Source organism: Enhydra lutris, unplaced genomic scaffold, assembly GCF_002288905.1.
Source record: "Enhydra lutris kenyoni isolate GAN:26980312 unplaced genomic scaffold, ASM228890v2 scaffoldscaffold2, whole genome shotgun sequence".
Taxonomy (NCBI): domain Eukaryota; kingdom Metazoa; phylum Chordata; class Mammalia; order Carnivora; family Mustelidae; genus Enhydra; species Enhydra lutris.
Window position 1 is genome coordinate 20,526,885 of NW_019154086.1, and position 27,731 is coordinate 20,554,615.

A 27,731-nucleotide genomic window follows, 5' to 3' on the forward strand; every position below is an offset into this window, starting at 1 on the left:
AAATTCTGGCACACATTAAGTACTGAGTATTACTGAATGATTAAACTGAGAACTGAAATGCCGCTGAAACAAAGAGTAAAAGCAAACTATCTACTACAAACAGTTAGGAACCAAGTATTTACTGTTAGACATTGAACATTTAAAGTATTATGGAGGGGAGAGCACCTGGGTGGCTCACTTGGTTAGGCTTCCAACTCTTGATTTCGGCTCAGGTCATGATCTCAGGTCATGAGATCAAGCCCCATGTTGGGCTCCATGCTCAGTGGGAGTCTGCTTGACATTCTCTCCTTCTGGTCCAACTTTTGCATGCTCTCTTTAAAATAAATAAATAATAAATAAATCTTAAAAAAAAAGGGAGAGTCACAGAGGGGCAACTGGCTGGCTCTGTCAGTGGATTGTGCAACTCTTGATCTTGGGGTTGTGGGTCTGAACCCCATGCTGGGTGGAGAGATTAAATATATAAAATCTTAAAAAAATGTTATAGAAATATGGGAACACGATTTAGCAATATTCTGTAGATCAGGCAGATAGATATCATAGCTTTGTAATACAGTTAAGTACAATTGAGCCTCATTATACATGGGTTCTGTATTTGGATGCTTGCCTACTCTTTAAAACTTTCCTAGTACTTTAATGGAGTGAAAATTTTGACTTGCTCAATGTGTATGTTCCCACTTGAGGGTGAGCAGGGTACCTCAGCACTCATATTGTAAATGAGCATCCTTTGCTCTAGTTAGTACCACAGTTTTTGCATCTTTGTCCTTTCTTTGGTGATTTCGGTTTAAAATGGCCCTCAGATGTAGTGCTAAAGGGCTGACTAATGTTCCTAATAGGTACAAGAAGGCTGTGACGTGCCTCATGGAGAAAATAACATGTGTAAGACGAGCTTTAGTCAAGCGTGAAGTTACAGGGCTGTTGACGTAAGTTTAATGTTTGTAAGTCAACAAAACACAAAGACACCTGAAACAAGTTCAGGTATTGATTAGTTGATAAAAATGTGACCAGAGGCTTGCAGAACAATAGCACTGTATTTCCCCTAGGAGCAATGGTTTAGCATTAATTCTGTGTTAGTTGTGACCATAGAATAGTTCTGCCAAGAAGAACAATAAACTGTACTTGCTGTTTTCCAGTTCCTAATAAAGATTCAAGTAAGGAAATTCAATTTATGAAAGACATGATTTTTTTTTTTTATGGCAGCAGCTAATTGGTACTTACAATGTAAAACCAAAAAGGGGAGAAACATTAAAATCCATCACCACTGCGTAATTTTGATGTGTTACAGTAAAATTTATTAGTTTCTGAATAGTATTTGACTAAATCCAAATTATTTCAATTAAAGTTGTCTAGAAGGCCATATAGTTGGAAAATTAAAGAAATTAGTGGGAGGAAAAAGTGAAAACAATCTATTTAATACATTGACTTTAAGAACAATTACATACAATTTATGCTTATTATTTGGACTCAGCTGGTTAATTCAATCCTTAGTTAGGCCAATTTATATCTATTCCACAATAAGTCGTACATTATCCAAAAGCTTCATGCTTCTACTTACAGTAGCATTGCAAACTTGAAGTTCCTTTAAAAAAAAAAAATCACCATTTCGTTGACTAATGTAAACAGTTCTTCCATGCTCTGACCTCAGAATATTTAATGTTAGCCAACAAAGACAACCAGCTATTCTTCTGAGGCACCTAATAGTGGCAGCCTTTTGATTTTTATAGTTGTTTAAAGTATACAACCTTGAATAGTAGAAGACACTGAGCTGAAATTTCTAACTCACTTTCTAACCATAGTAAGAATGATATTTTCCCCCAGGGACCACCAAATATTTATAAAAATTCGTACTAACATTCTGTAAGAATCCACAAACATCAATGAGAAGCTGACTTTCTTGCCATGCTCCAAATGTCTTTAAGACTAGACACACTATATATATTATAAAGAGCTTTAGGATAAATATTGAGTGCCTGGGTATTATCACAGTAGTAAAAATTAAGTCATTTTTTATTTTTGAAAAAATGCTTTTGGTACCATTAACCATACCCCAAAATAGGTATTAGTGCTACTGGTGATTAAGACGCTCAGATGCTGTAATTTGCATACTCTTACTGTGGGAATAAGCAGTAGAGCTCTGAAAACGTGAGGGGGAAACACCCAGGCACTTAGCGAACATTTGTTAGGAGGAAACTTTTTAAATGACTGTTTGCAGCCTTGACAGAGTTGCGTTAACATCAAATAGCCATATTTCTGTCCACTTACAAGGAATACTAAAAAGAAGCAGTCAAGCCATTTAATAAAAGGTGTCAGTATACAGAAAATGTCCTTTGTCACAAATAGAAAAATTTAACACTAACTAAAAATTTAACACTTTAGTCAAACACTAGATGGGAAACAGCCTAAAAGAAAAAAAAGACCTACCCACAACACCCATTTCAACTACAAAGCAAAATGCTCTGTGACTGAAGGAAAATAATTTAATATTCATTATCATCTTAAAAGAGTAGAAGTCCAAGGAATGATATTCTGCTCATAGGTAAACACAAGATTTTTCCCAAAGGTTTGTAACTAAGGTATGCAAGACATAAAATCAAACTGAAAACTAGTTCAAAGCAATTAGAGTCCAATGGTTCTCTCATGTTTTCTTTCATGTTCTTTATTTTAAATTGGTATTTTAGAACAGTAAATCATCTTTCATAGCAGTGCCTCGTGGTCTGATAATATAGTACCTCCTTTCTGAATGTAGAGATTTAAGATAAATCAAAATGAACATTAAGGCGTACAAACAGCTACTTTAAGTCTGCTCTTATTTAATAAGGATCTTTTAAACTCATATTCAAATACATGGAATGTTGGCACAAAACTGAAGCTGCTGTAGAAAGATCACAGATGTTCTGTGGGTTATTGAAACTTCCATTTCTCTAAAAACATACCCTTACGTGGTCTTAATTTTATAAATTTAAGTGTTGAGAAAATGTCTAAATAATAAGTAACAATTATAATAAAATGTTTATTTGTAAATTATGTACAGAATATTTACTTTACGACAAGGAAATGGAAGAAGAGCCATCGCCTTCCAACCAATGCTGTTTTGCTTTCTATGTTGGAGATGACTATCTTTCTCTGAGTCAGATGTACAAATCAGTTTGGATTTCCTAAGTTGGAAAGGAGAATTTGTAGCTAAACTAAAAGTGTTGCTGTATTATTAGTTGACTTGTTCCCACAAAATGCTTTGAACCCTGCTAACTCAGAATCTTAGAAATTTCCTGGTATACTTTTATAATCAACCAAAGCTTAACTATCAAGACCAAGGAGTTTAAGCATTTCATTTTAAAGAAACTGTGAAATGGCTATATAACTATGCATAATCTGAAATGTTGGTGTTTCCTGTTTATCTCTTTTAGTAATTTTGATTAACCTAATAATAAAAAGCCATACAACTATCAAAAATGCCATTAATCTACAGATCATTGTGGAAAATGCATCTTTGATAACTATCAAAATGAGTAAGACCTACTTCCTGTAAAATTATCAAATAGATACAACTTATAAATGGCTTTAGACCGTACCAATAATAGTATTCTATGAAATGAAGGACTGAATATAATTGCCTGGATGTCAAAATACATTTCAGCAAATGGAGTTGAAGAATGCTACAAATGTGTACATTAGGATGATCAGCCAACATAGAAAATCCAACCTCCTGCACTTATTTAGTCCCAAATTAGTCAGATTATGATTTTTCATGTGAAGATTTAGTTGTTTCTCCATCATTGTCTTCTTCTTCCTCCTCTTCACAATCCCCATCTGTTTGCTGTTCCAGTTCCTCTTTTGTGATCATTTCAAAATCATTCCCATTTCCACTACTGTGTTGGGATCGGTCATCTTCCCTCCTGTCACTGTCTGTGTCTGAATGCCGTTCTCCACCTGAGCCTTCTGTTCCATGATTCCCTGGTCCTACTTTTCCCTCCTCATCTTCCTTTTTCTCACTGTCTGACTTTTCCTCACTGTCGGACTTCTGTTGCTTTTTGGTTTCAGATTTCTCATCTTTCTTGAAGTCTGCTTTTGGTCCTTTATATTCATGTGTGTACAGAGGCCTGAAGGAGTCGATGAAGCCAACATCAGCAGTCAGGTTTGGCAAGAACCAAAAGTGGTGTCTTCCTCCAGTTATGAGCCAAATGATGAGAAACAGAATGCAACGAGCTGTAGGAAAAAAAATGTCTCTAATTGAGTAATTCAAGCATTGACTCAGATAGCGGGGAATAGTTAATAAAAAACTGAAAAAACGTTCAGTTTATTATTTGCACATTACATGTACCGTGAACATGAACAATTAAATCCTGGCTAGTTTACAGCAGCAACCACAGTATTCCTGGTGCAGAGCATTCTGCTCTGACCCTGAGCAACACACTTTGCTATGTCGTAGATCAATAAGCACAGCCTCAGTTGGACGTTTAAGTATTCATGAGACCATGGTATAAGAAAAAGGAAATACATGCAGTCAGGGATGGAGGATATCTTAAGAAGCACTTTAAATGAAAAAAACAAGGCTGTACCATGACTTTCCTGGAGTCTAGGCACTTTTGCCTTTGTAAGGCAATTCCTTTGTAAAAAAATATTAAAAATTATACTCATTATAATCATATTGGTATAAATACAAATATGCATAGGTTCATTATTATATACATGTGTATATATTACTACTTCTGATTTTTAAAAAGTGGAAATACATTTCTATAGGGCCCTGAATATGTCATGGGTCCAAGTCGTGTGCCTACTCTGCCTGAACGATATGTCTTCTAAGTAAAATTACATACTTCTGAACAGTAAGAGAATATAGCTACAATTTTGCTTATTAATTAGTTATATAAATTCTGTTCTTTAGGGACCATTCCTCTCCTGATATTAGGAAATAATAAAACAGTAGGGCTTGAGGTTACTCTCAAATTGCAAACTCAAAACTTTGGTTAGATAATGGAAGCATTTGAGAATTATAAAGTTTATATTAATGAGTTTTCACAAACACAATCTCAGTTTTTCATAAAGTTTTCTCTAATTTACCAGTTATACAGAGTTGTGTGATTTTCCTGTTTGTTTGTTTTTTATAAGTCATAATTATGGGAATGCTATGGACAAACAATTATGATAGATTTTGGTTTGTTTCGCTTTTCGTTTTCTTTACAATAATATCACCATTTTCATATTAGGTCTGAAAAAAGCTCAGCTATCTGTGCCTCCTTCATTAGTCTGCTTTGGATAAATAAAAGGAAATGGTTATAACTGCCTTGAGTTTTATGACATAGTAATTGGCATTTTCACAAAGAACATAAATATTCTGAAAGTCTGTACACACTGATATCTTTTAAGGTACAAAGAGTAAAGGCAAATATGTTTGAAATTATGATTTAAGAATAAATTCCACAGATAAAAAGAAATAATACCTCTTAAGGAGGCTGCATGTTTTTTTCCTCCAAATAAAATTATGATACTATGATAGACACTGTAGGGTTGTAAGATAGATAGATGGTCCATAATTGGAAATCATGACTCAAAACAAAACAAAACAAAACAAAACAAAAAAAAAACCAGATATGACACAAATAAAACTTAAATTCTCCACATATATAAACTGGGCACAGCAGAATTCCAACAGGTTTTATGTGGCATTAGATTACCAGGGGCAAACATGGAAGAGTCATGGGAAAACCATGGTGTATTTAATGTTCTATTGTTCATACTAAAAAGGATACATTCAGAAAACTGCCAAAGGTCTTATATATATTCAAAGGAGCACCAAATATAATTTTGACCAATATATAATACTTCACAGGATAATATAAAATAAATATCCAGGTTATAAGTAGGCTACAGATGAACACTATTTAAAAGTATATTTGGCCTTGCATTTTCTAACAGAAACAAAATGTTGGGTTTGTTTTCCGGTTTAATTCACAAGATTATCAATCCACAATGCATACTTAGATTAATAGTATATTTAAAATGAAAAATGATGACACTATTGAAAACTGTTATTTTAAAGAGCAAAATGACATAATAACCATAAATTATTATGAATACTAGTTTAAATAAAAGATAAGTAAGTGGGTTAATTCTATTCAGGAGAGTTAAATCTTCACTGAAATTTTTCAAAGAGCTTCTAAATTTTCAGGGATTTGAGAGCCTGAAGATACCAATTTGATTTTTTTTTAAGATTTTATTTATTTATTTGAGAGAAAGAGAGAGAGCACGAGACGGGAGAGGGTCAGAGGGAGAAGCAGTCCCCTCCTAGCAGGAAGCCCGATGTGGGACTTGACCCAGGGACTTTGGGATCATGACCTGGGCCAAAGGCAGTCACTTAACCAACTGAGCCACCCAGGTGCCCACCAATTTGATTCTATCTAATGTCAGATCAAAGTTTATGGCTTCTCATTCTTTTTTTTTTTTTTTTTTTAAAGATTTTATTTATTTATTTGTCAGAGAGAGAGAGAGGGAGAGAGAGCAAGCACAGGCAGACAGAATGGCAGGCAGAGGCAGAGGGAGAAGCAGGCTCCCTGCTGAGCAAGGAGCCCGATGTGGGGCTCGATCCCAGGACGCTGGGATCATGACCTGAGCCGAAGGCAGCTGCTTAACCAGCTGAGCCACCCAGGCGTCCCATAGCTTCTCATTCTTGATGCAGATAGTATACTATCACTAGTTAGCTGCTTTACAATCTTAGATATAATTTCTTGGCCTACAAATGTGCTGTGTTGTATGTAGAAGCATCAGGGGATTTCCTCAAGGTGACTAAACCAGAGGAGGGAAAATATGAAGGTGGTGAAAAAAGCTTCACACAGTCAGAGATCACAGAGAAAAAAGGGAGGCCCATAAACTGATAAATTGAATGAAAATACTACATGAGCCACTGGGTCCAGGGATGGTGGCACTAACTCAGGACACCCTGATGTTCAGGATGATGCACATGCAGAGGAAAATTGCTTAGGGGCAGAGGAGTAATGCTTTACAATACAGGAATCTATTATATTTCACAAACCTCAGAATAACACGTGCTCAGCTCGGATAATCTTATACAAAGTACGTCCTCTAACAGCAAATGTTAGGTCAATACTGTGATGTTGTATTTTCTTTTTGTACAGAAAGTACTCTCATGTCTTGGTGGAAGATGGATTTGTCATTTGGGGAAATAATCAGAACTTAGTACCATTTGCCAATATAAACTCTACCAAAGAATTATATATAGAAGTTTAAAAATCAATATACAGCTTTAGATAAGCAGAGAAAAATTCCCATTTCTTTCTCAAAGGAAAAATTAAATTAGACCTATCCACCCTATATGGGAAAATCTTCAAAGACTAGGATTTTAAGTAAAACAGTATTTGCTGGGTTTTTTCATGGTAAGTAACATACTCATTGTAAAAAATACAGACAAGTACAAAGAATAGCTTTAAAAGTATTCACAACTACCATAACTTATTTTATATAACTTATTTAGGTGTATTTCCTTCTAGTCAAACCCTCCCTGGCATTGAGTATTTCCATTTCAAAAAAAAAAAAAAAAAAATCTTCCTAATTAAACACGCAAAAAACCTACTTTATCATCTTAATTTTATTATTTGATTACTGGTGATAAGAATTTTTCATGTATTTAAAATCATTGTTTTTAACTTTCTCATTTGAAGTGAGTTATTTTCATATTGGTTTGTTTTTAGTTATAAAGACCCTAATTCATCCAGAAATGTAAAAAAATACTACTTACATTCTGATTTTTAAAAACCATTTAAAAACTCCTTAATGTATCTAGAATTTATTTTGGTACATGGGTGCAAAATTTTTCCCAAAATGGCAACTCAATTGTTTAGAATCATTTATTGAATATACACATAGAACTTAAATATTTAATACAAGTTTCATTTACCTTAAATCAATACATAAAAATGCTTTACTGAAAGTATTACATCTCATAAATGATCAACCACTGTAAAAATATTAAAGTCTTTGTGGTGGCTAAACTTTAAAACATATCTATATGCAGATTAAGAGACATTAAATACTTTTTCTTCACAATAGACCAAATCGAATCAGGTACATATTCTCCTTCAAGCCTGAGTCAGTTTTGGGATATAACCCAAAAAGTAGGTCCATATACTTCTTCATTCGCCTACATTAGTTTTGCTATTAAGCTTTACTTGAAGCTCCAGACTACAGTCCCAACTCCTTGGTATCAACCTTACTAAGGCCAAATATACTAGTAACAATACTTACCAACAGCAAGAAGAAGAATGCTGGCTACAAAACAGCCTGCACCCACACTGAGGTAATAAACACCTACTCTCATTTCTGCTGGCCAAAGAGGGAAGAGGGTGGCTGCTATCACTGCAATCACTAGAACAAGAAATGACAAAGTTACATAGACAACTTTGAGATTAAAATTTTAAATGGCTTGGTTGCAGTAACAGTGAATATTTTCCTAGGGGACAAAAGTAAAATATAAACATATTGAAACATATAGAATTTTCATTTTTATAGGTAAAAAATGGTAAATTACCAGCCATTTTACACAGTTCAATCTAACATTTTAACTACTACTTTCAGGTTAGGATTTTTTCTAGTACAAATTATGTATGATTAGAAAAAACTGTCAAAATGTGAAATTGTTAGCCCCTTAAATGATCAACTGCTACTGTTTCCAAGCAATGTCTGTCTTATTTTTTGAATATATCTGCCTACTGAATAAGGGGAGCTTAAAGAAACAATGGCCAAACAACACTAACTAAAAAATGATTCCCAAGATCCCTCCCCCAGGAAGGGGTGAGTCTGGGGTGGAGCTTTGACATCTATAGACTGAAAAGCTCAGCAGATAGACTCTGATAGTTTTTTGGTAGTTAGGGAAAACTGGATACAAACACTTCCAGTTTTTTTCTAAGTACCATGGGACCGCATGGAATAATCAGAAGAAATCAGAAGTCTGGTTTCAGGTCTTGAGAACAAGAGAGCTCTATCATTTTTAAGCTAAGTAACTCTAGGCAAGTTACTTCAAGGCTAAGTTACCTTATATTTAATATGTGCCTCTTCCTCTTTTTTAAAGGTGGCCGTGAGGATGAAATAATGCATGTAAAATATTCAATGAAGTGACTAGTACTTAGTAAGTGACTGACGTTTATTAGCAATTTGGGTAGGATTTAACCGAGTTATTTTGTATGGGATCCTATGCTATCATATTGACCACACTTATGATTTGACAGCTATCTATTTTTTTGTTTGTTAAATACCCTTCCTCCCCAGGCTCCCACCTTGAACTTACAGGAATAACACATACCCATGATAAGAAAAACAATCCAAAAGGTATAAAGTGAAGTCTTCATCCAATTATAGGTCAGAGGTTACTACTACTATGTTTCTAATTTATACTGCCAGAAACTGCCTATGTATAATTAAAACAAGGGACATAGGATATTTTTTCTACAAAAATAAGTTTATATTCTTCTTACATTTATAGTCTCTTTCACTTAGTCTATTTTAGATATTTTTCCATCAGTATATCCTACCTAATTCTTAAAAGCTGCATGGTATTCTACTGTGCAGTGGTGCTATAATTTATTTCACCATTCTCCTACGCAGGAACTTGAATTGTTTCCAGTTTTATTCTATTACAAACAACAGTGCAACCAATACCGAAGTATTGTACATTTGTGCAACTGTGATTAGGGTAGTATACATAGGATAAGTTTACAGGATATATTCCTTGAAGTGTAATAGGTCAAAAGGTACTGACATTTAAACTTTAAAAGATACTTGCTAATTACCCTAAATATAGTCTGAGGGACTTGGATTAGAATAATGTGTCAATGAGGGGCATCTGGGTGGCTTAGTTGTTTAGGTAGCTGCCTTGGGTCACGATCCCAGGGTTCTGGGAGCTGCATGGAGCCCAACACAGAGCCCCACATTGGGACTCCCTGCTCCCTGGGGAGTCTGCTTCTCCCTCTCCCTCTACCACCCCCCACCCTGGTCATGTTCATGCACTCTCAAATAAATAAAATCTTAAAAAAAAAAAAAAAAAAAGAATAATGTGTCAATGAACATTTCTGCATAGATACTTTGTGTAACTGTATTAAGAATAGTCATGGGATAAATTCCTAGAAGTATAACACCTGAGTTAGTGTGTGTGCATTTAAAATTTGGAAGACATTGCCAAACTTCTCCTTAAAAACTAAAACAATGGACATACAATCAATTGCTAGAGAGTGTTGGTTTTTCCTAAGTGTTGAACCTACACTAAGACTCTGTACTATCAAACTCTGTAAGCCTCTTAATCATGGTTGCTTTAATGTGTGTGTGTATGTGTGTGTATATATATATGTGTGTGTATATATATATATATATATATATATATATATATAATGCGTGACTTTTTTTTTTTTTAAGATTTTATTTATTTGACACAGAGAGAGAGAGAGATCACAAGTAGGCAGAGAGGCAGGCAGAGAGAGAGGGGGAAGCAAGCTCTCTGCTGAGCAGAGAGCCCGATGTGGGGCACGATCCCAGGACTCTGAGATCATGACCCGAGTTGAAGGCAGAGGCTTTAACCCACTGAGCCACCCAGGCGCCCCGCGTGACTAAGTTTTGTTCATGATTATTGATTACTGTATTTATCTGTGGGCTGCCTTTACCATTTTTCTTTCTTTTTTTTTTTTTTAAGATTTTATTTATTATAGAGAGCGAGCACACAAGGAGGGGGAGCGGCAGGCAGAGGAAGAAGCAGGCTCCCTGCTGAGCAAAGAGCCTGATGTGGGACCCATCCCAGGACCCTGGGATCATGACTTGAGCCGAAGGCAGACACTGAAACTGACTGAGCCACCCAGGCATTCCTACCATTTTTCTACGAGGTTGTTAATCTCTTAATTTTTGTTTTCATGCCTTGTAATTATTTTCCTCAGCTTATCATTTATCTTCTAACTTTATTTAAAGTATACCTATTTTAAAATAACTATTTTATGTTGAATATTTTTATGACTTTTATATTTTTATTTTCCTTTCTAAATTTTAGAGATTGTACTTACCAAGAATTAATCCCATGACAAATGTTTTAAAGTGAACTGGGTCATAGATCCACACAAATACCTAGAAAAATCAAGAAACCCCAGTGCTTAAGGTTACTTTAGAAAGTTAAGCTTAATTCTATATCCTCTACATAGTAGCTTTCAACTTAACATATAAGAACTATTCCCTAAGGCAAACAAATTCCAAAGACCCTTTCGTCAGTAGTAGGGTTTCTCCGGTATTCATTTAGTTAGAAAGTTATTTTCAAGACTATAAATTCTGTAATACACTTAAGTAAATTTCCAATTATTTAACATGATTTTAACAATTTGTTCATGTGTGCCAACCATTATTTAATTTTCAACCCAAAGACTAGCACTTGTACAACTTTTTGTCCCTAATGGAATGGTGCACACTGGTGTAAGTAGAAGCAGTCTCGGCTAAGAGCACAGTTAAGATAGATCGAGCCAGGCCCTATTACAGATCCAGCAGTTATCAACTCTACCTTGTTCCCTTCATCAGTGAAATGCAAAGATTCATTAATAAAGTTCATGCTTACTAGACATAAAGATGCTATGACTATCTGCAATAATTACATTGCCTACTCCCTTGTGGAGGGTGTATAGCCTGTAGGTTGGGAACCACTGCTTTAAAGCTTGATTTACTTTTACACAAGAGAAGTTTACTTCATTCACAACAATCAGAACTCTGCTCCATCCCTATCTAAAACTCCTACTTTTATCTTAGTTTCTATAAATATCAGTACTCTTCCATTTCCTGATTTTATTTTGACCAGAGTTCTTTGTTACTGTCTTTTTGATTTGGTTCTATTTCTAACACAGGGGTTCCATTCCTCTTTTTTAACTGCAAATTTCCCCTGGAAATCAGATCCACAGACCTCACTTCTGCCAGTTAGCATTCTAAAAACCAAGTTTTTAAAGACATTTCCCAGCTTTAAAAGTTTGAAAGCATGTTGATTCCTACAGAATAAAATATAGTCTTTTCAAGAATGCAAACACCTCTGCTTTTGCTCAGGCTGTTTCCTTCACCTAACAGATCTGGAATTCCTTCCCACTGCAGCTGGTAATCTGCCAGTCGTCCTTCAAAGCTCAGCTCAAGTGTTCAAGGTCTCCAGACCCTTCTTATCCTGTCTTGATTAAATTTACTATTCTTAATTGATATTCTCATATTGTAACACTCACCACACTATGATATAGTAACATTTAAAAGCTTGTATCTTTGCTAGAGTATAAAGCACTTCCAAGAAAAGAATTTATCTTATTTATCACGCTATTCCGAGCACCTATATAAATGTCTCCGCATATAGCTAATGCTTGATGTTTAACTGAAGGTATCTTAGCTTTCACACTAGCGAAAACCTATGGTCTTCTATTACAGTGGTTCTTAACCAGGGGTTCACCACAGAATCACCCTGGGACACGTTATACAAAACACACACACACACACACACACACACACACACACACACACACACCCTTACATTCCATACTACAGATTCTCATGCAAGTATGTTTGGAATGAGCCAAGAGCACATATTTTCTGAAAAGCCTTCCCAGAATTTCAAACTCATAGCTCTAGGAACCACTACTTCATATATACTATTACTTTTGTATTAGGTATAACAGAAGAAATATGTCTTGAATTTCACAAGAATTCAACGGCTAGTATATAACTAATGTTTCTATATGAGTTAAATGACTAAGTAATCTTCACGGAAGGCTATCATCACAGAACTCTTCATTACAAAAGAAATAAAAACAATAAAATATTGTGTCTGACTGTAAGAGGACAGAACTATAGGTGTTCTCCATTAACCATTCTACTCTTTTTTCCTCTGGGAGTAAAGGAAATTCTGCATTTTAGCTGGGCAAATGACCACCAGTATAAAAGCACATTTCTAAGACTTTACTGCAGGTAGGCCATGACCATGTGACCAGGTTTTGGCCATTGGAATCCACGCAGAAATGCAGCCACTAGCTTCCTGGAAGGTGTCCTTAAAGAGAAGGCATGTCCCTCATTCTTTCCTCCTTTGGATGCAGAGATGAGACTGGCAGTCATTTTGGACCATAAGTTAACCTTTACTAATTGCCTCAAACAGCTCCACCATAGAGCTGCCAAATCTGTACTACTTACCTGCAGATTTCACTGATGAGAGAGAAAGAGCATTTATTTTAAGTCACTGTTATTTCAGATTTCCTATCACTCATAGATAGCTAAACCCAATTCTGACTGATTTTCTTACACATTTTTTGTAACTCTAAATTCAGGGAAATTACTGATTTTTTTTTTTAAAGAGTAGTATCTACATGGTTAGTTACAAAAAATACTTCTTGTCTTAGTAAAGTTATCAAAGATGATTCTAAAAACTCCTATGGAAAACTGGAATTCTATTTATAAGCTAGATACTCTCACCTCATTTCCATCCAGAAAAACTTGATCATCATGTGGCTCAAGTTTGAATTTTTTCTTAGTTTCCTTCTTTTTGGGAGTTCCTGGAGTTTCCTCCTAATAAAACACAAGTTAAACAGAAGAAAAAAACACTTACAAAAAGCAAAAAAACAGTAAGACATTCACAGAGTCAAAAAAAAGTTTCACTTTCGAGACACAGAGATAAAAATTCTCAACCATGGTATTTATAAGAAACTTAATACAGTTATATTTAAGTGTTGTTGCACAGCATTTCAAAAATACTCATATGCCAGTGATCATGTCCACATAATAATTTATTCTGACTTAACTGTAGTTGAAATTACCTTTTTGGGTTCTTCCTTTTCACCATCTTTTTTTTTTTCTTTTTCCTTTTTCGTCTTTTCATCCTTTAGATTTTCTTTCCTGCTCTTTCTATCTTCTTCTTTTCCACTTTCGGCCTTTCCTTTCTCTTTTTCTTTTTTTATGTCTTTATCATACTTCATTTTCATTACTTTTAGTGCCCGGTGAAAAAATTGTTTCTTTAAAAGCCTATGGAAAAAATGGTATGACATTCCATTCCTTATCAACTATACAGACACAGACTGAAAAGAAAAAACACCAAACCCAAATAAAATGAGCAAATACTACACTGGCAACTCACAAAAGAAATTACAACTAGTAAATCAATGGAAAGAATCAACCCCTAACATAAATAATTAGAAAAAACTGTATTGCTAACTGTATTGATTACATAAAAGTTTGTCACTTTTCAACCATATAATTTAGATATAACAGATTACAGGCTTGGAATTATGCTTATGAAGCTTTTCTATGAATTCATAAAAGTAAATCAAGATTCTATTTTATTTAATGTCAAGTCTCAAATTCAAAAGCAGACATAAGGGGAAATTAAACAGTTTAAGAAATGTTCGATTAAAAATGTGCCCATGATTTGTCTGATCTAAATCATGTCTTCAGCTGTCTTTCTTCAGGTCATGTTCCCTCAGGTCTTCCCTCAAATGTTTCCTTCGCAACTAGCCCTACCCTGTTTAAAATTATAAACCCATTCTCCCATCCTCCCTCCTGTTTCCTCTTATCCTATCTATAGCATTTATCTTCTAACTTAATATACAATTTATGTTTGTCTGCCCCCTTCACTAGACTATAAACTCCTTAGGAGATCTTCGCTTTATTCATTTCTTTATCCGATGAACTTACAAGAGCCAAAATTAAGTCAATGTAGATGGTAGTTCCTTTCTAACATTATAATTCTACTCAAGAAACTGGGTTGCCCTTGCCTTTATTACCTAAAAGCCATCCTTTCAAATTTTATGTTCCAATTTCAGAGTTCTTGACTTCTTCCTTCATTCCTTCCTTGATGATGTACAACTACCAAAACACAACCTACAAGCTACATTTTAACTGCCACTATTTGTGCCTGTTGACTACCCACCTTTCTACTGCCACTAATACCTGTTCAGCACATCATACCACTTGTTAACTAGATGCTTCATTCCTGCCCAATGCCCACTTACTTCTGGTCATTATGCTGTGCCCTCTGAGGCATGTGTTTTCAACTGCCTGGCTGGGCTTCATTCTCCTGCCCAATTAGGTCCACCCCATGAACATCTCCACAAAACTAACTTTTAGGTCTTCTCATTTGGCCTTCTCTTTGTTCAGAAAATCTGTACAGCATAAAATTACACAAGGTCTGAAATGCCCCAAAGAGTCTACCATTAATATCTACTACCCAGGTGCAATTGACCCTTGAACACAGGTTTGAACCATGCACGTCCATTTCCATATTTACATGTGGTTTGTTTTTTGATAGATACAGTATGCGCTATAAATGCATTTCTCTTTCCCAGAGTTCCTTTTTTTTTTTTTAAGATTTTATTTATTTATTTGATAGAGAGCAAACGAACAAGCAGGAGGAGAGGCAGGCAGTGGGAGAGGGAGAAGCAGACTCCCTGCTGAGCCGGGAGCCTGATGTGGGACTCAATCCCAGCACCCTGAGATCATGACCTGAGCCGAAAGCAGATACTTAACCAACTGAGCTTAATAACATTTCCATATTAACATTTTCTTTTCTCTAGCTTACTTTATTATAAAAATACAGCATATAACACATATAACATACAAAGTATGTGTTAATCAACTGTTTGTTATCGGTAAGGCTTCTGGTCAATAGTAGGCTATTAGTGGTTAAGTTTTGGAGTTCAAATATGGGTTTTTGACTGTGTGGTGGGTTGACACCCCTTAATCCTCATGTTGTTCAAGGGTCAACTGCAGACTATTAACCAAACTGGTGTTGAAAAGGTCACATTCAGCTACATGAGTTCAAATACCATGTCTACCACTTAACTGTGTGGCTTTGGGTAAATTACTTAATTTTAGTAAAATTTTGAAAATGGGGTATGTACCTCACAGGGGTTTCTAGGACTAAATGAGAAGCACAGACTGTATATAGTGTGGTCCCTGGAATGTATGTACTCAAAGTTAGCATTATTATTGCTATAGCAAAATCTTGATTTTGTTTAATAGTTATGGAATACACACACACACATTTTGGGTTCATATTATTACATTACAACATCAATCTACTCAGTAATAAGTAAAATTATTGACTTATTCCTCGATAGGTCCTTAGAGAATGCCTACTTCAACTCACTCTATGGCTAGAAAAGTAACATGACATTTACTATTGTAATAAAATCAGTGTCTCCATTATTTAACATATCATATAGTATAAATCACTCACACAAACCTCTCTTACATTTTCACAGAACTACTGCCTTGTCCCAGTATGTTCTGTCCCCTTTGCCAGGACTGACTGTCCTTTCTCCCATTGTTTCCTGGGTAATCACCTATTTATGTTTCAAATTTTGGTTAAATATTTTCCCTGTGAAGCCATTTTTGAAGTTTTCTCATCCCTGTCCTCCTTACAGAATACAACATACTATTTTTAGTCATACATCTTCTCTGAAGGCTAGAATATGTATTTAGGAGATGAGGACCAAGTCACAGTCATCTTAGTATTCTTGGGGCCTGGATTACAACAGGTGTTTGATAAATGTTTGCTGAATACACAAATGGATCGTTGAAAGCATCTGGTACAAAGTTATTAATTGCTTATATTTTTCCTCATCTCTTTTGTTTTCAGGTTTCACAAACATTTATTGAAGCCAGACATGTGTTAAAAACTTTCACCTATGTGGCAATGGTGAAGTTTTATTAAGTGGTATTATGAATGAGAGTGAGAAAGACATTACTGTAGTAATGGGTTGGAGATGCAAAGTCACATGGAGTTAGAATGGTGCTAGATCAAGGGTTCATACTCAAATCAGATTATTAAGAGGCACAGAGCATATTAAAAAAGATTGCTTTGTATATCATCCTACACTTTCCTGTTTTCTTTTGTTTCTCTTCAGACTCCTTCAAGTCCACTTATCAGCTTCATAAAATGAGACCAGACAAATGTCCCTTCCTGGTTTTGTTTATAGTCAAGCTGGAACCCATGAGGGCTGGCTGTGGTTGTAATCAGAAGTGGCTCCGGGGCGCCTGGGTGGCTCAGTGGGTTAAGCCGCTGCCTTCGGCTCAGGTCATGATCTCAGGGTCCTGGGATCGAGTCCCGCGTCGGGCTCTCTGCTCAGCAGGAAGCCTGCTTCCCTCTCTCTCTCTCTCTCTGCCTGCCTCTCTGTCTACTTGTGATCTCTCTCTGTCAAATAATAAATAAAATTAAAAAAAAAAAAAAAGAAGTGGCTCTGAAGAATTTACGTAGTTATGCTTCTCTATTTTGTGCAGAAAGGACACAAACAACCTGACATGAGTGGGAATAACAATATACAACAAAAAGTGAGTGTATCTCTAGGTCTTTAGGGCTTTTCACAGAATACTATATGATGGCTCCTGAAAGGACAAGAGATATGTGCACTAATACTGGCTGCTCTGTCTAGGTTGACAGATTTAATATTCAAATAGTATTGACAGACAAATCCTTCATCTTAATTTTTGTTTCATTAAATGCATCCTCATTTTGTTGGAGGAGAAAGGATACCACAGTGGTTAAGGGCATGGACTATGGAGTTTGAGTGCTGGATTTAGAATTCTGGCTCTATCACTTACTAGCTATGTGACCTTGGGTAAATTATCTAACTTCTGTTTTTGCATGTATAACATCTCTTAATTTTCACACCATATGTACAAAATAAATCTATTTTGAGGCAGGCATGAAATTTGCACTTTAGAGTTCTACATAAACGGCTGAAGAGAAAAATGCCAGCTATACCACTAAGCTCATTCCTGCCCCAACAGTGAAACTTTCATTGTTTCTGAAAGGTCCAATAGTGACTCTAGTTATTGGCAACTAAGAATTTTAAGAAATATTTGATAATTCTTTGACTTCACAGTTTTAAAACCAGGTTGTGAAACTGGTTTTTAGATGGGTCTCATCTGGCTGATACTATAAATGCCATTAAACAATGTATTAGTAAATACTATGTGTATATCACTACCACGGATATAAAATAATCTGAGATGTTAAATTCCTACTGATTATAAACTTCAGTTTTGATGTTTCCCAAAGTAACTATTATGAAAAACATGGATGTTACTGAACTATCTACATTTCACCATGGAATCAAGAAAAGCCAGATGTTGTAGTTGCCTTGACTTTATCAGGAATACATGAGCAATCACTAAATAAAATAAGGAAGGGTACCTGACTAATAACCGTGTGGGCACAAAAATAACTAACAACCAACCAAGGGGTAACAGGACTATTAGGAATCCCTGCCAAAGTTCTGGAAAAGACTCCCTAGCTATTTGCCCTAGGAAAAAAAAGGAATTTTTTGGTTACTTTTGGCACTGGTATATGATTTTTATTGCTGATCTTTCAGTTCACTCAGTTCAATTAAAATTATGAAAATATCATATCTAACACCAAATAAATGCCATTTCCAGAGGTACTAAAAAAATTCAGGTTGCATATAAAAGCTCTGTTTGTGCTATGTTGTAATATTACTTTATTTAATGATAAAAATGGGTAATGGGCTTCTGGACTATGGCAAGGATTTTGAAATTACTACTTATATTATCCATCACTAAGAAATAAACACTACCTGTTGCAGTAGTCAACCACAGACTCCCTTGTTGTAAATAAAGCTTCCTCTCCTTTCTTGGCCTTTGCCCACTTTGAATCCAAAAGGCAATCCACTGCTTTTGAAGCTAAAGAAGAAATTTGTCATTTTAAATTTAGTATACATGGGAATTTATGTCTATCTAAATGATAATTTGTAAGACATATATCAACATTCTGGCATCAGAAAATAAAACCAAATCCAGAGGAAATGATCATGATAAACACACGGTTCCTCAAAACCTCAATTTATGAAACACAGCAATAAAGATCTTTTTAAGATAATGCCGGGAAATAAATGACATTCAAAAATATTAAGTAAAACATGGGAAAATGTTCTAAACAAATACATTTAAAATAAATGTAGGTATCACTCTTAATCAAATTATCACAATTAAATGTATGCTAAACAAACCAAAAATCTTCCTCTCCCACGGTAATAGAAATTGTTATCAAGCTTTACTGTTACCTACTGAGAAATAAGTCTGTGAAAAATCTACTGCTACCACTAGAAGAAGCTAAATATATTAGATCTGAAGAGAATAGCATTTATTTTTATTTTTAACAAACATCAAAACCATTAATCATAACACTAAAGAAAAGGAAGATAAGAAATTTCTTTATAATGGCAATTCAATCTTAATCAATGAGAGGCAAACTCAACCACTTTGTGGTTAGTGGGTGAGTTATGGGGCTATATTATAGACGACATTAGCTTATAATGAGGTTCTTTGGATTATGTGAAGAACCAAAGCTCCTACATTAGTTCCAACAGACTTATTTCACACTGCATTTTACTATAGAGTTTTTTTAAAAAAAGATTATTTTCAATACATATACTATCTGAATAAAAGGTAGTACTAATACTGAAAATAAATCTTATTTTAAAAATTTGCAATGAATTACACAGTGTTTTCTTTTTCTTTTTTCTTTTTTTAAAAAGGGAGAGAACAGGGGAAGGGCAGAGGGAGAAGGAGAGAATCTTAAACAGGCTCCATGTCCAATGAGGAGCCTATGCAGGGCTTGATCTCACAACCCTGAGATCATGACCTGAGCCCAATCAAAAGTCAGACGGTAAACTGACTGAGCCACCCAGATGCCCCTTTTATCTTTTGCTATTCACATTTCCAATCATAAAACAACAGAATCATCAATTGCCATATGCCCATCACCCAACTTCATCAAGCATACTCAGAAAGCACTTTTAAAACATCTACAAAACTGAGATTTAGTTATCTTCATAAAATATGTACACTAATATTACTGATGTAATCCTACCAATAAAATAATCAACTCGGTGCCCCATCATATTGGTGGACTTTGTTGGACAGTTGAATCGAAGATACTTGGCTACAGCCTTCTCTTCTTTAGATGGTTCACCAACTTCCTGCAAAATAAGAGTATTAATTTAATATAATCATTTATTTCACAAATTCGTGCACTGAATTTACAGATGTGTTTGGCAAATCTTTTAAAGTGAAGTATAAGCCTTCCTTTCAAGCTTTATATGGAGCAGAGCTGGTAATGTATACAAAAGACAGAATAGAGATTTTTAAAACTACATGGTTTTCGAATACATGTTGATAGGGCCAAAACCTGCCTCTTTGCCTCAGCTACAAGGCATTTATTTCTTTTGAGTTGTTTTTCCAGTATGGTAACTACTTTGTACTAGCCCACCTTCTCTCTTGCCCGACCGATCTCTTTATAACCCATGAAGCAATAATTTAAAAGATTAACAGGTTGCCAAAAGTGAGTGCCCAAATGTCAAAGTAAGTAGAAACAGGTGCCATAAATAAATGTTAAATAACAGTCAAAGCTATGAACCCTGAACAATGGACAAAAGACTATAGGAAGAATTCTCAGATTAATCACAGAGATCTGTCTCAGTGTGGGATCCCTAAGACTATTTCAGACTCTTTTTTCACCTTGTCTTTCTTTTCTTCCCTAGTAAGGGTGAAGCAAAAATAAAAATGCAATAAACAGATAAATTATAATCTAATTTAACTCATTAATGGAAGTACCCCAAGAGTTTGGAAAGGCTGCTTAAATCCTTCCCTATTCTCTCTTCATTTCTCCAAATTTTCTATTACTTTCTTCATTGTTTATCATTCCCTACCTTCTTTTTATTTCCTTATATTCTGAACTACTCCTTTAATTTGACAATTCCTCCTGTGTACTTATTCTTACCACCCATATACTGAAGAAAATGAAGGCAGTCTACATTTGTATACATCTTATATATAAACTTCTATAAGTTGTCTTACTGCTTTAAGCTACTGGAACAAAAGTACGGTCTTTAATTTCATGTTTAAGCATGATATATACTCAAGCACTATTTCCAGCAATGCATAATCTAAATGTGAATGATTTCAGGAAGGTTTGTTTCTTAACTAAACGAAGTGCCAAATATTAGTAAAGAATTATCTGCCAAGAATCTAGGATGCTAAAAACAATTAATGCTACTAAAGACAGTTATGTTTTATTTTTTTTAAAGATTTTATTTATTCATTTGACAGAGAGAGAGACAGCTAGAGAGGGAACACAAGCAGGGGGAGTGGGAGAGGGAGAAGCAAGCTTCCTGCTGAACAGGGAGCCTGATGTGGGGCTCAATCCCAGGACCCTGGGATCATGACCTGAGCCGAAGGCAGACGCTTAATGACTGAGCCACCCAAACGCCCCCTGACAGTTATGTTTTAGACAAGACATTCTAATAACACAAAATAGAAAAAATAATCGACCCAAATAATCTGTCTTTACGTCAGTTATCACGCAAAATTTATATAAGTCTGAATTCAGTTATGTTTGATGAAAATGAGGAAACAATTAACAAACGAAGCTTCCAGCTTCAATTTTATCTAGAAAAGGAGTAATTTGTTGGATGAAGTGAAAGCCTGTGCTTTGGCTATTAAATCACCTGGTAGCCACTTCTCCTATTTCTTCCTCTGTATTTTCCAACTCCTCTACTTCCAATTGCCCAATTAATAGTTCATGATTCTTACACTCTGTTAGTAAGCCATCTGTGAGTTATATGTGGCAATATTAAAAGCTCAAACCATTCAATCCAAAAGACTAGAGTAAAAAACAAATAACTGTGTGAATAAAAAGCCTTTAGTTTTATATAAAAATATGTATCATAGAAAAATAAAATCTTAAAAAACTACAAATTTAAATTTAACACCGTTAACAAAATTAATTAACAAAATTTAATGCTCCAAGTTCACTAACAGCTACAAGGTTCATAATGATTTGGGACTTAGCCACAAAATATACTTTCTGACAAACTAAAAAGGTGAAAAGTCTGTATTTCAATTTTTGAAATCACACTAAAATATATTAATATGTATTAGTATATGTGAAATGATAGTATTTAATTATGCTTGTATAATACAATGGATTTCTAGGAGGCTCATCTATTAGTAAATAATATCCTATATATTTGTGGTGCTGCCAAAAAAGTAATACATAATACGATAGATAGTTGAAAATAATGTAATATTATAAATTATTTATGGAAACCAATTCTATTTTATAATCACACCAACATATGCTCAATTTTCTTCTCAATTGATACATCTGTTGTCACTTCAAGTTTTATGTACTTAACTGATAAGTTGTTACTGGAATATACTTGATTGAAAATGACCATATTTGTTCAAACACATACTTACTGAGTGTACACCTTAGAATACCTTTGGGTGTTTAGGTTAATACCAAAATTTGTAAAACATGATATCTATACTCTGTTAAAACTATCTAAAATAGAAACTGTTATATTCTGGAAACATATACATATTTTCCAAGTACATCAACTTTAGATGTGGCAAACTTATACTAGCACTCAAACCATTCACTAAACAGAGGTATAAATGTACTAATCTAATGATTTTTGACAGAGAGATCACATGTAAAATCTGATACAAGGATACACAAGAAATGCAAAAAGTCCATTCTACTATTTTACAGTAGGGAATCTGATACTACATGAATCCACAACACTTTTACACCTCATTTTAACAATTAACTTCCAGTTTACTGAACTCTTCCAACAACCTCAAGATAGATGCAAGTAATATATTTTTATTCCTTTCCCCTCCTTGGTAAAGGTACTACTAAGTAACAATGAATAGAGGAGACCCAGAAAACATGGACTTGAATAATCTTTCCCAAGTAGACACAGTTACTTATCCATTGATACTTTTTAAAAGTATCAGTAACTTCCTTTGAAAATGACTAGGAAAGTAGTGACCTCTATCAAGATAATCGGTATAACAGAACTGATAACCTTCCTTGTTCCTTCTTTAAATTCAAATCCTTAGTAAGTTTCTATTTTTTTTTTTTGTGAATTATGAAATGTTCATTATACCACATATAAGTTATACACATTGTAGAATGCCTTTAGGTGAAAAGTATAGAATTTGTGTCATCTGTTGGGGCTTTGAAGACAGAAAGAAAGATTGCTATAAAAAACTACCAAGAAAACATGACCATGGGAAGCTGGTTAGATAGAAGATCTTGCCATAGAGTCTTCACTCTCACTGCTCCCTGCTGCAGTCAATGAGTGTATAAAACAGTCTTATCCTCTTCCTGTTTATACTTTAGACTATAGTACTTCCCTTCTTTGTTCCCTTTTGATGTGAACAAATCTTCAGAATATTTTCATAACTTTCCTAGAAACCTTCTAACAAAAGTGAAGGCCTTATGGGAATAGCACCAACCACTAAGAAAGAGAAGCCAGCTCATCAACCCTCAAATGAAAATAACTTCATAGCTCAATCAGTGAGCTCAAATGTCTTAGAAAGAGAAGGCAAAGAATAGAGCCAATAGGTTTTGAGGCTGGACTGCCATTTGTGCACCCCAAAACCAAATGCTGGCTGTCACAACTTACGATCCAAAATTATTTAAGTTGAAAGTTCAGTTAGAACATTCTTTTTAAGTTACTTAACAAATACTCTTTTTACTTTAGATCAAGATGCAAATACAATAATGAAATAAGGATTACCATTTTAAACCATAAATTGTTTTAGCCAGTACCTATGATAACCTCTTCAGGAAAAAATATTAGATCAAGGGTCAATACGCTAGTCTTCAATATTACTGAATTTTTAAAATTACTATATTCAGTAGAAATAAGCTTGCTTGATTCGTTGAGTGAAGTAAAAGCAAAAAAGAAAAAGATTAGTTCACAAATCATTAATTTTTATTTTCATACAAGCAGTATAAAATATTTGTGAAAGGCAAATAGATTAACAGAGTAAAATCTGAAACTTGGGGGGGGACCTTAGATAAATCATTTGCTTAAAGTCACATAGCATATTACTAATAAAGCTTTTCAAGAGTCTCTGTATCTTGACTATGACAGTGCCCTTCTGTAAATACACCACTGTTCACTCCTATTGCAAACTCTCCATTAAGCCTCTGGGGAAGTTTTCAGACTTAGTACTGGCTTCCTGGGTTCCTTCTATTTTCTTCAGAAGTTCTCAGACAGTTTGTATAGTCACAAACTTTCTCTTTCCTTCCCTTTTTTGAAATGAAGCATATAGGCCCATGATATGTCAGGGTTTTACTGCCAGGCAGAAGAGGAGTGCAATAAAATTAACTGAGATGAAGATTATAAAAGTTCTAAGAATTAGTAAGCCATTTAAATGTCCTAATCCTCAACTGAATACACATAAGCTGTACACTAAATGGGATATTTCTCTCTTTAGCAGGGACAAATTATGTTAAATCTTTATGCTATATAATTTAATATAAAAATTTTAGGATTAAAGTATTTCAGAACAATTTATCACATCACTGGGGAGGTGTAAAGAACACTCACCTGGGAATTAGAAGACTTGGTCTAAATTTGGGTTTATAACCTTGATGAGTGACACTGGGTCAAATCACATAACCTCACTGAACCTCAATTTATTTATAAAATGATGGTGATACATTAGATCTATAAGTTTTATACCTAGTAAACTTGTAGATGTCGGTCCTAAAAATAGTTTAAAGGACCATGAGGTATGGGATGATGGTAGTGGGGTACTGAGGTGATAGGGCTTTGGGCCCATCATCCTGCTTTTACATAAGAACTGCATGCGTGCAAAACAAAACAAAACCAAAAAACCTGCATGTGTGCAAAAGGATCCCAAACACATTCTATTATCTGAAAATCCTTCTCAACTCTAAAATTTCATGACGCCCTGATTTCAAACCAGTAAGCACTTTGTTAACCAAAAAGCACATACTATATATTCTTAAAAACTTACATAATTCATTTCTTAAATCTTAAAATTATTTTCAAATGGTCCATTAATTTGGATTGACATCATTCTCATTTGAGAACCTCAATCATTAAAATTTCCTATTATAACATTAATAAACATGTAGCTCACTTCCAGTTTTCAGTGATCAGTGAAGTGAATCCAAGAAGAAAATGTGACAAAATAGTTCTATTCCTTCCAACTTTGATGGGATATCAGAATCTGAAATTATGCAACACTAGAAAAAGCAAATGAATTAGCTACTTTTCCAAACCCTGAAACTGTATCAATCATTTCCCCCAATGTACCAATTACAATTCAAGGTCACTTGAATCTTTAAACATAAAAATTTTTTCTAAACATGAAACATCAAGTAACAAACAACAGGAAATTCAGTTGATATTACAGACCTTTTTGCCCAAAAGTCTTACAATAGAATCTCTTCTGTAACTTAAACTCTGAACTTTGTCATTACATTTGATCTTTTTGTCTAAAGTGATGCCAATATTATAGTTTCTGATTTGGGGTGGGATGGGTGGAGAGAAACCCAAGGATGTTATAAGATACTTTATATTTATATTAATTTGTTAACACTGCATAGAAGTACTCCAAGTAGCACTCCCAAGATCTCCACAACATTCTAGCACAGCTACATATAAACTTTGAGGATAGGAAAAATAAATGTTATATATTTTAATTTAGCAATATGTGAAGCTGATTTTTAACAATCAAATCCTCACATATTTATCTGATCCTCAAATAAATAATATTAGGTAAATAGCTATATTTTATGGAATCACAACTTAATGGTTTATTTATTGAATAGATAGCTGTTAATCTTTCTTCAGCATATCAGAGTGGTTAAAAAATAAATAAAACAAACTATCCGAAATCCTTCCTCCTTTTAAAGAAGTGGAAAGGAATGAATTATATGCCAAACACTCTTTTACTAACTTCTACAACTTTTAATAACAAATCACTGACTCACCTATTTTTCATAATAACTCTACAAACTTTTTTTGAGATACATATCCTTTCTTATGATTTGTAAATTGAGGTAAAAAGTTAAGTAACTTGCCCCAAATTACACAACTAATAATTAGTGAAACTAGGGTACAAACAGGCACAGTTTGGCCCAAGTTTTAGCTCCCTGCCACTGCCACTACTACACAGCTTCCTAATCTACCTTACCATTGAATATAAGATCAAAACTGAAAAAAAAGGGGGGGGGATCAAAACTGAAAAAACAGCAGCTATTCAAAAGTGAATAAGGATCACCTTTACAACAATGATAAAGAAAACCTGAAATGTACAAATAATGTGTATTAAAGGGCATAACGTACTATACATGTAAATTAAAGTAATTACAAATCTGGCCAACAACTTCAATATAAATTCTAACCAAAGTATTACATATCCACACCCAACCAATAACCCTAAATTCTGAAACTAGGAATAGCAGAATTAGAAACTTCTTCCATAATAACCTCAAGCCCTGGTTTGATGACCTGTTGGAACTTGGGGGACTTGTCTCTTTTTGATTCTCTTCTGTACTCTGTTCGGAACTACTTTCTTTCTTCTGCTCTATTCCAAAATTCCAAATTTACTGATCACTGGCATCTTTTTTTTCTAGTAATTCATAGTTTTCCAGAGAATTTTAACGTGCATGGCTCAAATCACCTGCGGTATAAGCCAAAACTCAAAGTTTTTTGTTATTTTTTTTTAATGGTGGAATAAAACTTTAAATAGAAAAAGTCATTCTCAGCAATGAAATCCTAAGAAACAGAAAGACATTAAGTGTAACAATTTGAGATTAGTATAGTAACAAGTCACAACATTTCATCAACTTATGATAACATATGAAGGGTTCTAGGCAGATAAGCTGATGAGACAACTGACTAATAAAAAAACATCCTGAGTGTAAGATGTTCCACGTATTTAATCCTCTTGGCAAAAAGGAAGAACAGGGGGAAGACTGCAGGGAAGAAATGCACCAATGACATGCATGTGGAACAAGCGAGGGATGTTATGTAGGTTATGAGGCTAACACACTGGCATGTGAAAGGTTTCTGGGCGCGACCAGGTCGCTGCAGTACCAACAAGGTTGTATTTATTTACACTGTGTCGCCTGAAAGAGAGCCGGAAGGCTTCAAATGGACTATGAAGTTAGTAACATAGAGAAAGAAGGGTATACGCAACTGAACATCTGGATAGGCAGACCGTCGCCTGGGCCCCCAGGGCAGCTGACCGAATCCAGATCACTCCCTCTCCTACGTCCCTATTTGCGCACAAAGAACCGGCTGCTTTAGGTCTATCAGTTCTCCACCTCCTTCTACCCTAATTACTATGGCCTTAATTTCGGGATAACTAAGGGGAGAGGATGAGGCAGAAAAGGGAGGGGAGGAGCCGGGGAGGTCTGTGTCTGAGCTCGGGAGGAGGCTGACCTCCCAGGGCAGGCCTGGGCCGGAGCAGTAACTGAAAGCCTCCTATGGCAGCCGCGTCTCCGCGGCCGATTCCGAGCGCGGCTCCTCTTGCCTTCCGCCGCTGCGCCACCACGTCCGCCTAGCTCTCCACGGTCGCCAAAACCGCCCCCCCTCAGGCCCCTCACAACGACGCAGCCCGCACCCGGAGACCTCGCAGCAGAACCCCAGCTCATCTCGCCCTCAGTTTCGCTCGCCCTTCCAGGGGCTTCCCTCGCTTCTTCTACTTCCGAGCGCCCTGAAGCCCCCTACCCCAGGGCTCGCCTTTACTACCTGGATCCGCTTCTTGTGTCGCCTGCGTTCCGCCATGTTGGCCGCTCCGCCCGGTTCCCTCTGACGTGGAGCGAGGCGGGGGGGCGGTGTTGGAAACCTCGCGAGAGCGCGCGTGGGCCCGTTATGTAATCTGGC

General features: G+C 35.3%; 1 protein-coding gene across 1 annotated transcript; it reads right to left on the reverse strand.

The window, feature by feature from the left end:
• Positions 1–1,266: 1,266 nt before the first annotated feature.
• LOC111150175 (SEC62 homolog, preprotein translocation factor) lies at positions 1,267–27,652 on the reverse strand. Its single transcript, XM_022507577.1, has 8 exons — positions 27,597–27,652; positions 19,877–19,985; positions 18,582–18,687; positions 13,806–14,010; positions 13,465–13,557; positions 11,052–11,112; positions 8,257–8,376; positions 1,267–4,200 (listed from the first exon to the last, which is right to left on the reverse strand). The coding sequence occupies exons 1-8, from the start codon at positions 27,630–27,632 to the stop codon at positions 3,731–3,733; spliced, it is 1,200 nt and encodes a 399-aa protein (XP_022363285.1). The 5' UTR covers positions 27,633–27,652; the 3' UTR covers positions 1,267–3,730.
• Positions 27,653–27,731: the final 79 nt, after the last annotated feature.

Excerpts from the sequence above, each read along its gene's own strand:
- LOC111150175 (XM_022507577.1), bottom strand. The coding sequence starts at position 27,632 with ATGGCGGAACGCAGGCGACACAAGAAGCGGATCCAG. Across the intron at positions 13,558-13,805 it reads AAAAGGAAGAACCCAAAAAG|GAGGAAACTCCAGGAACTCC; the intron begins GTAATTTCAACT and ends GTGTTTTATTAG. Across the intron at positions 4,201-8,256 it reads CATTCTTCTTCTTGCTGTTG|CTCGTTGCATTCTGTTTCTC; the intron begins GTAAGTATTGTT and ends TTTTTCCTACAG.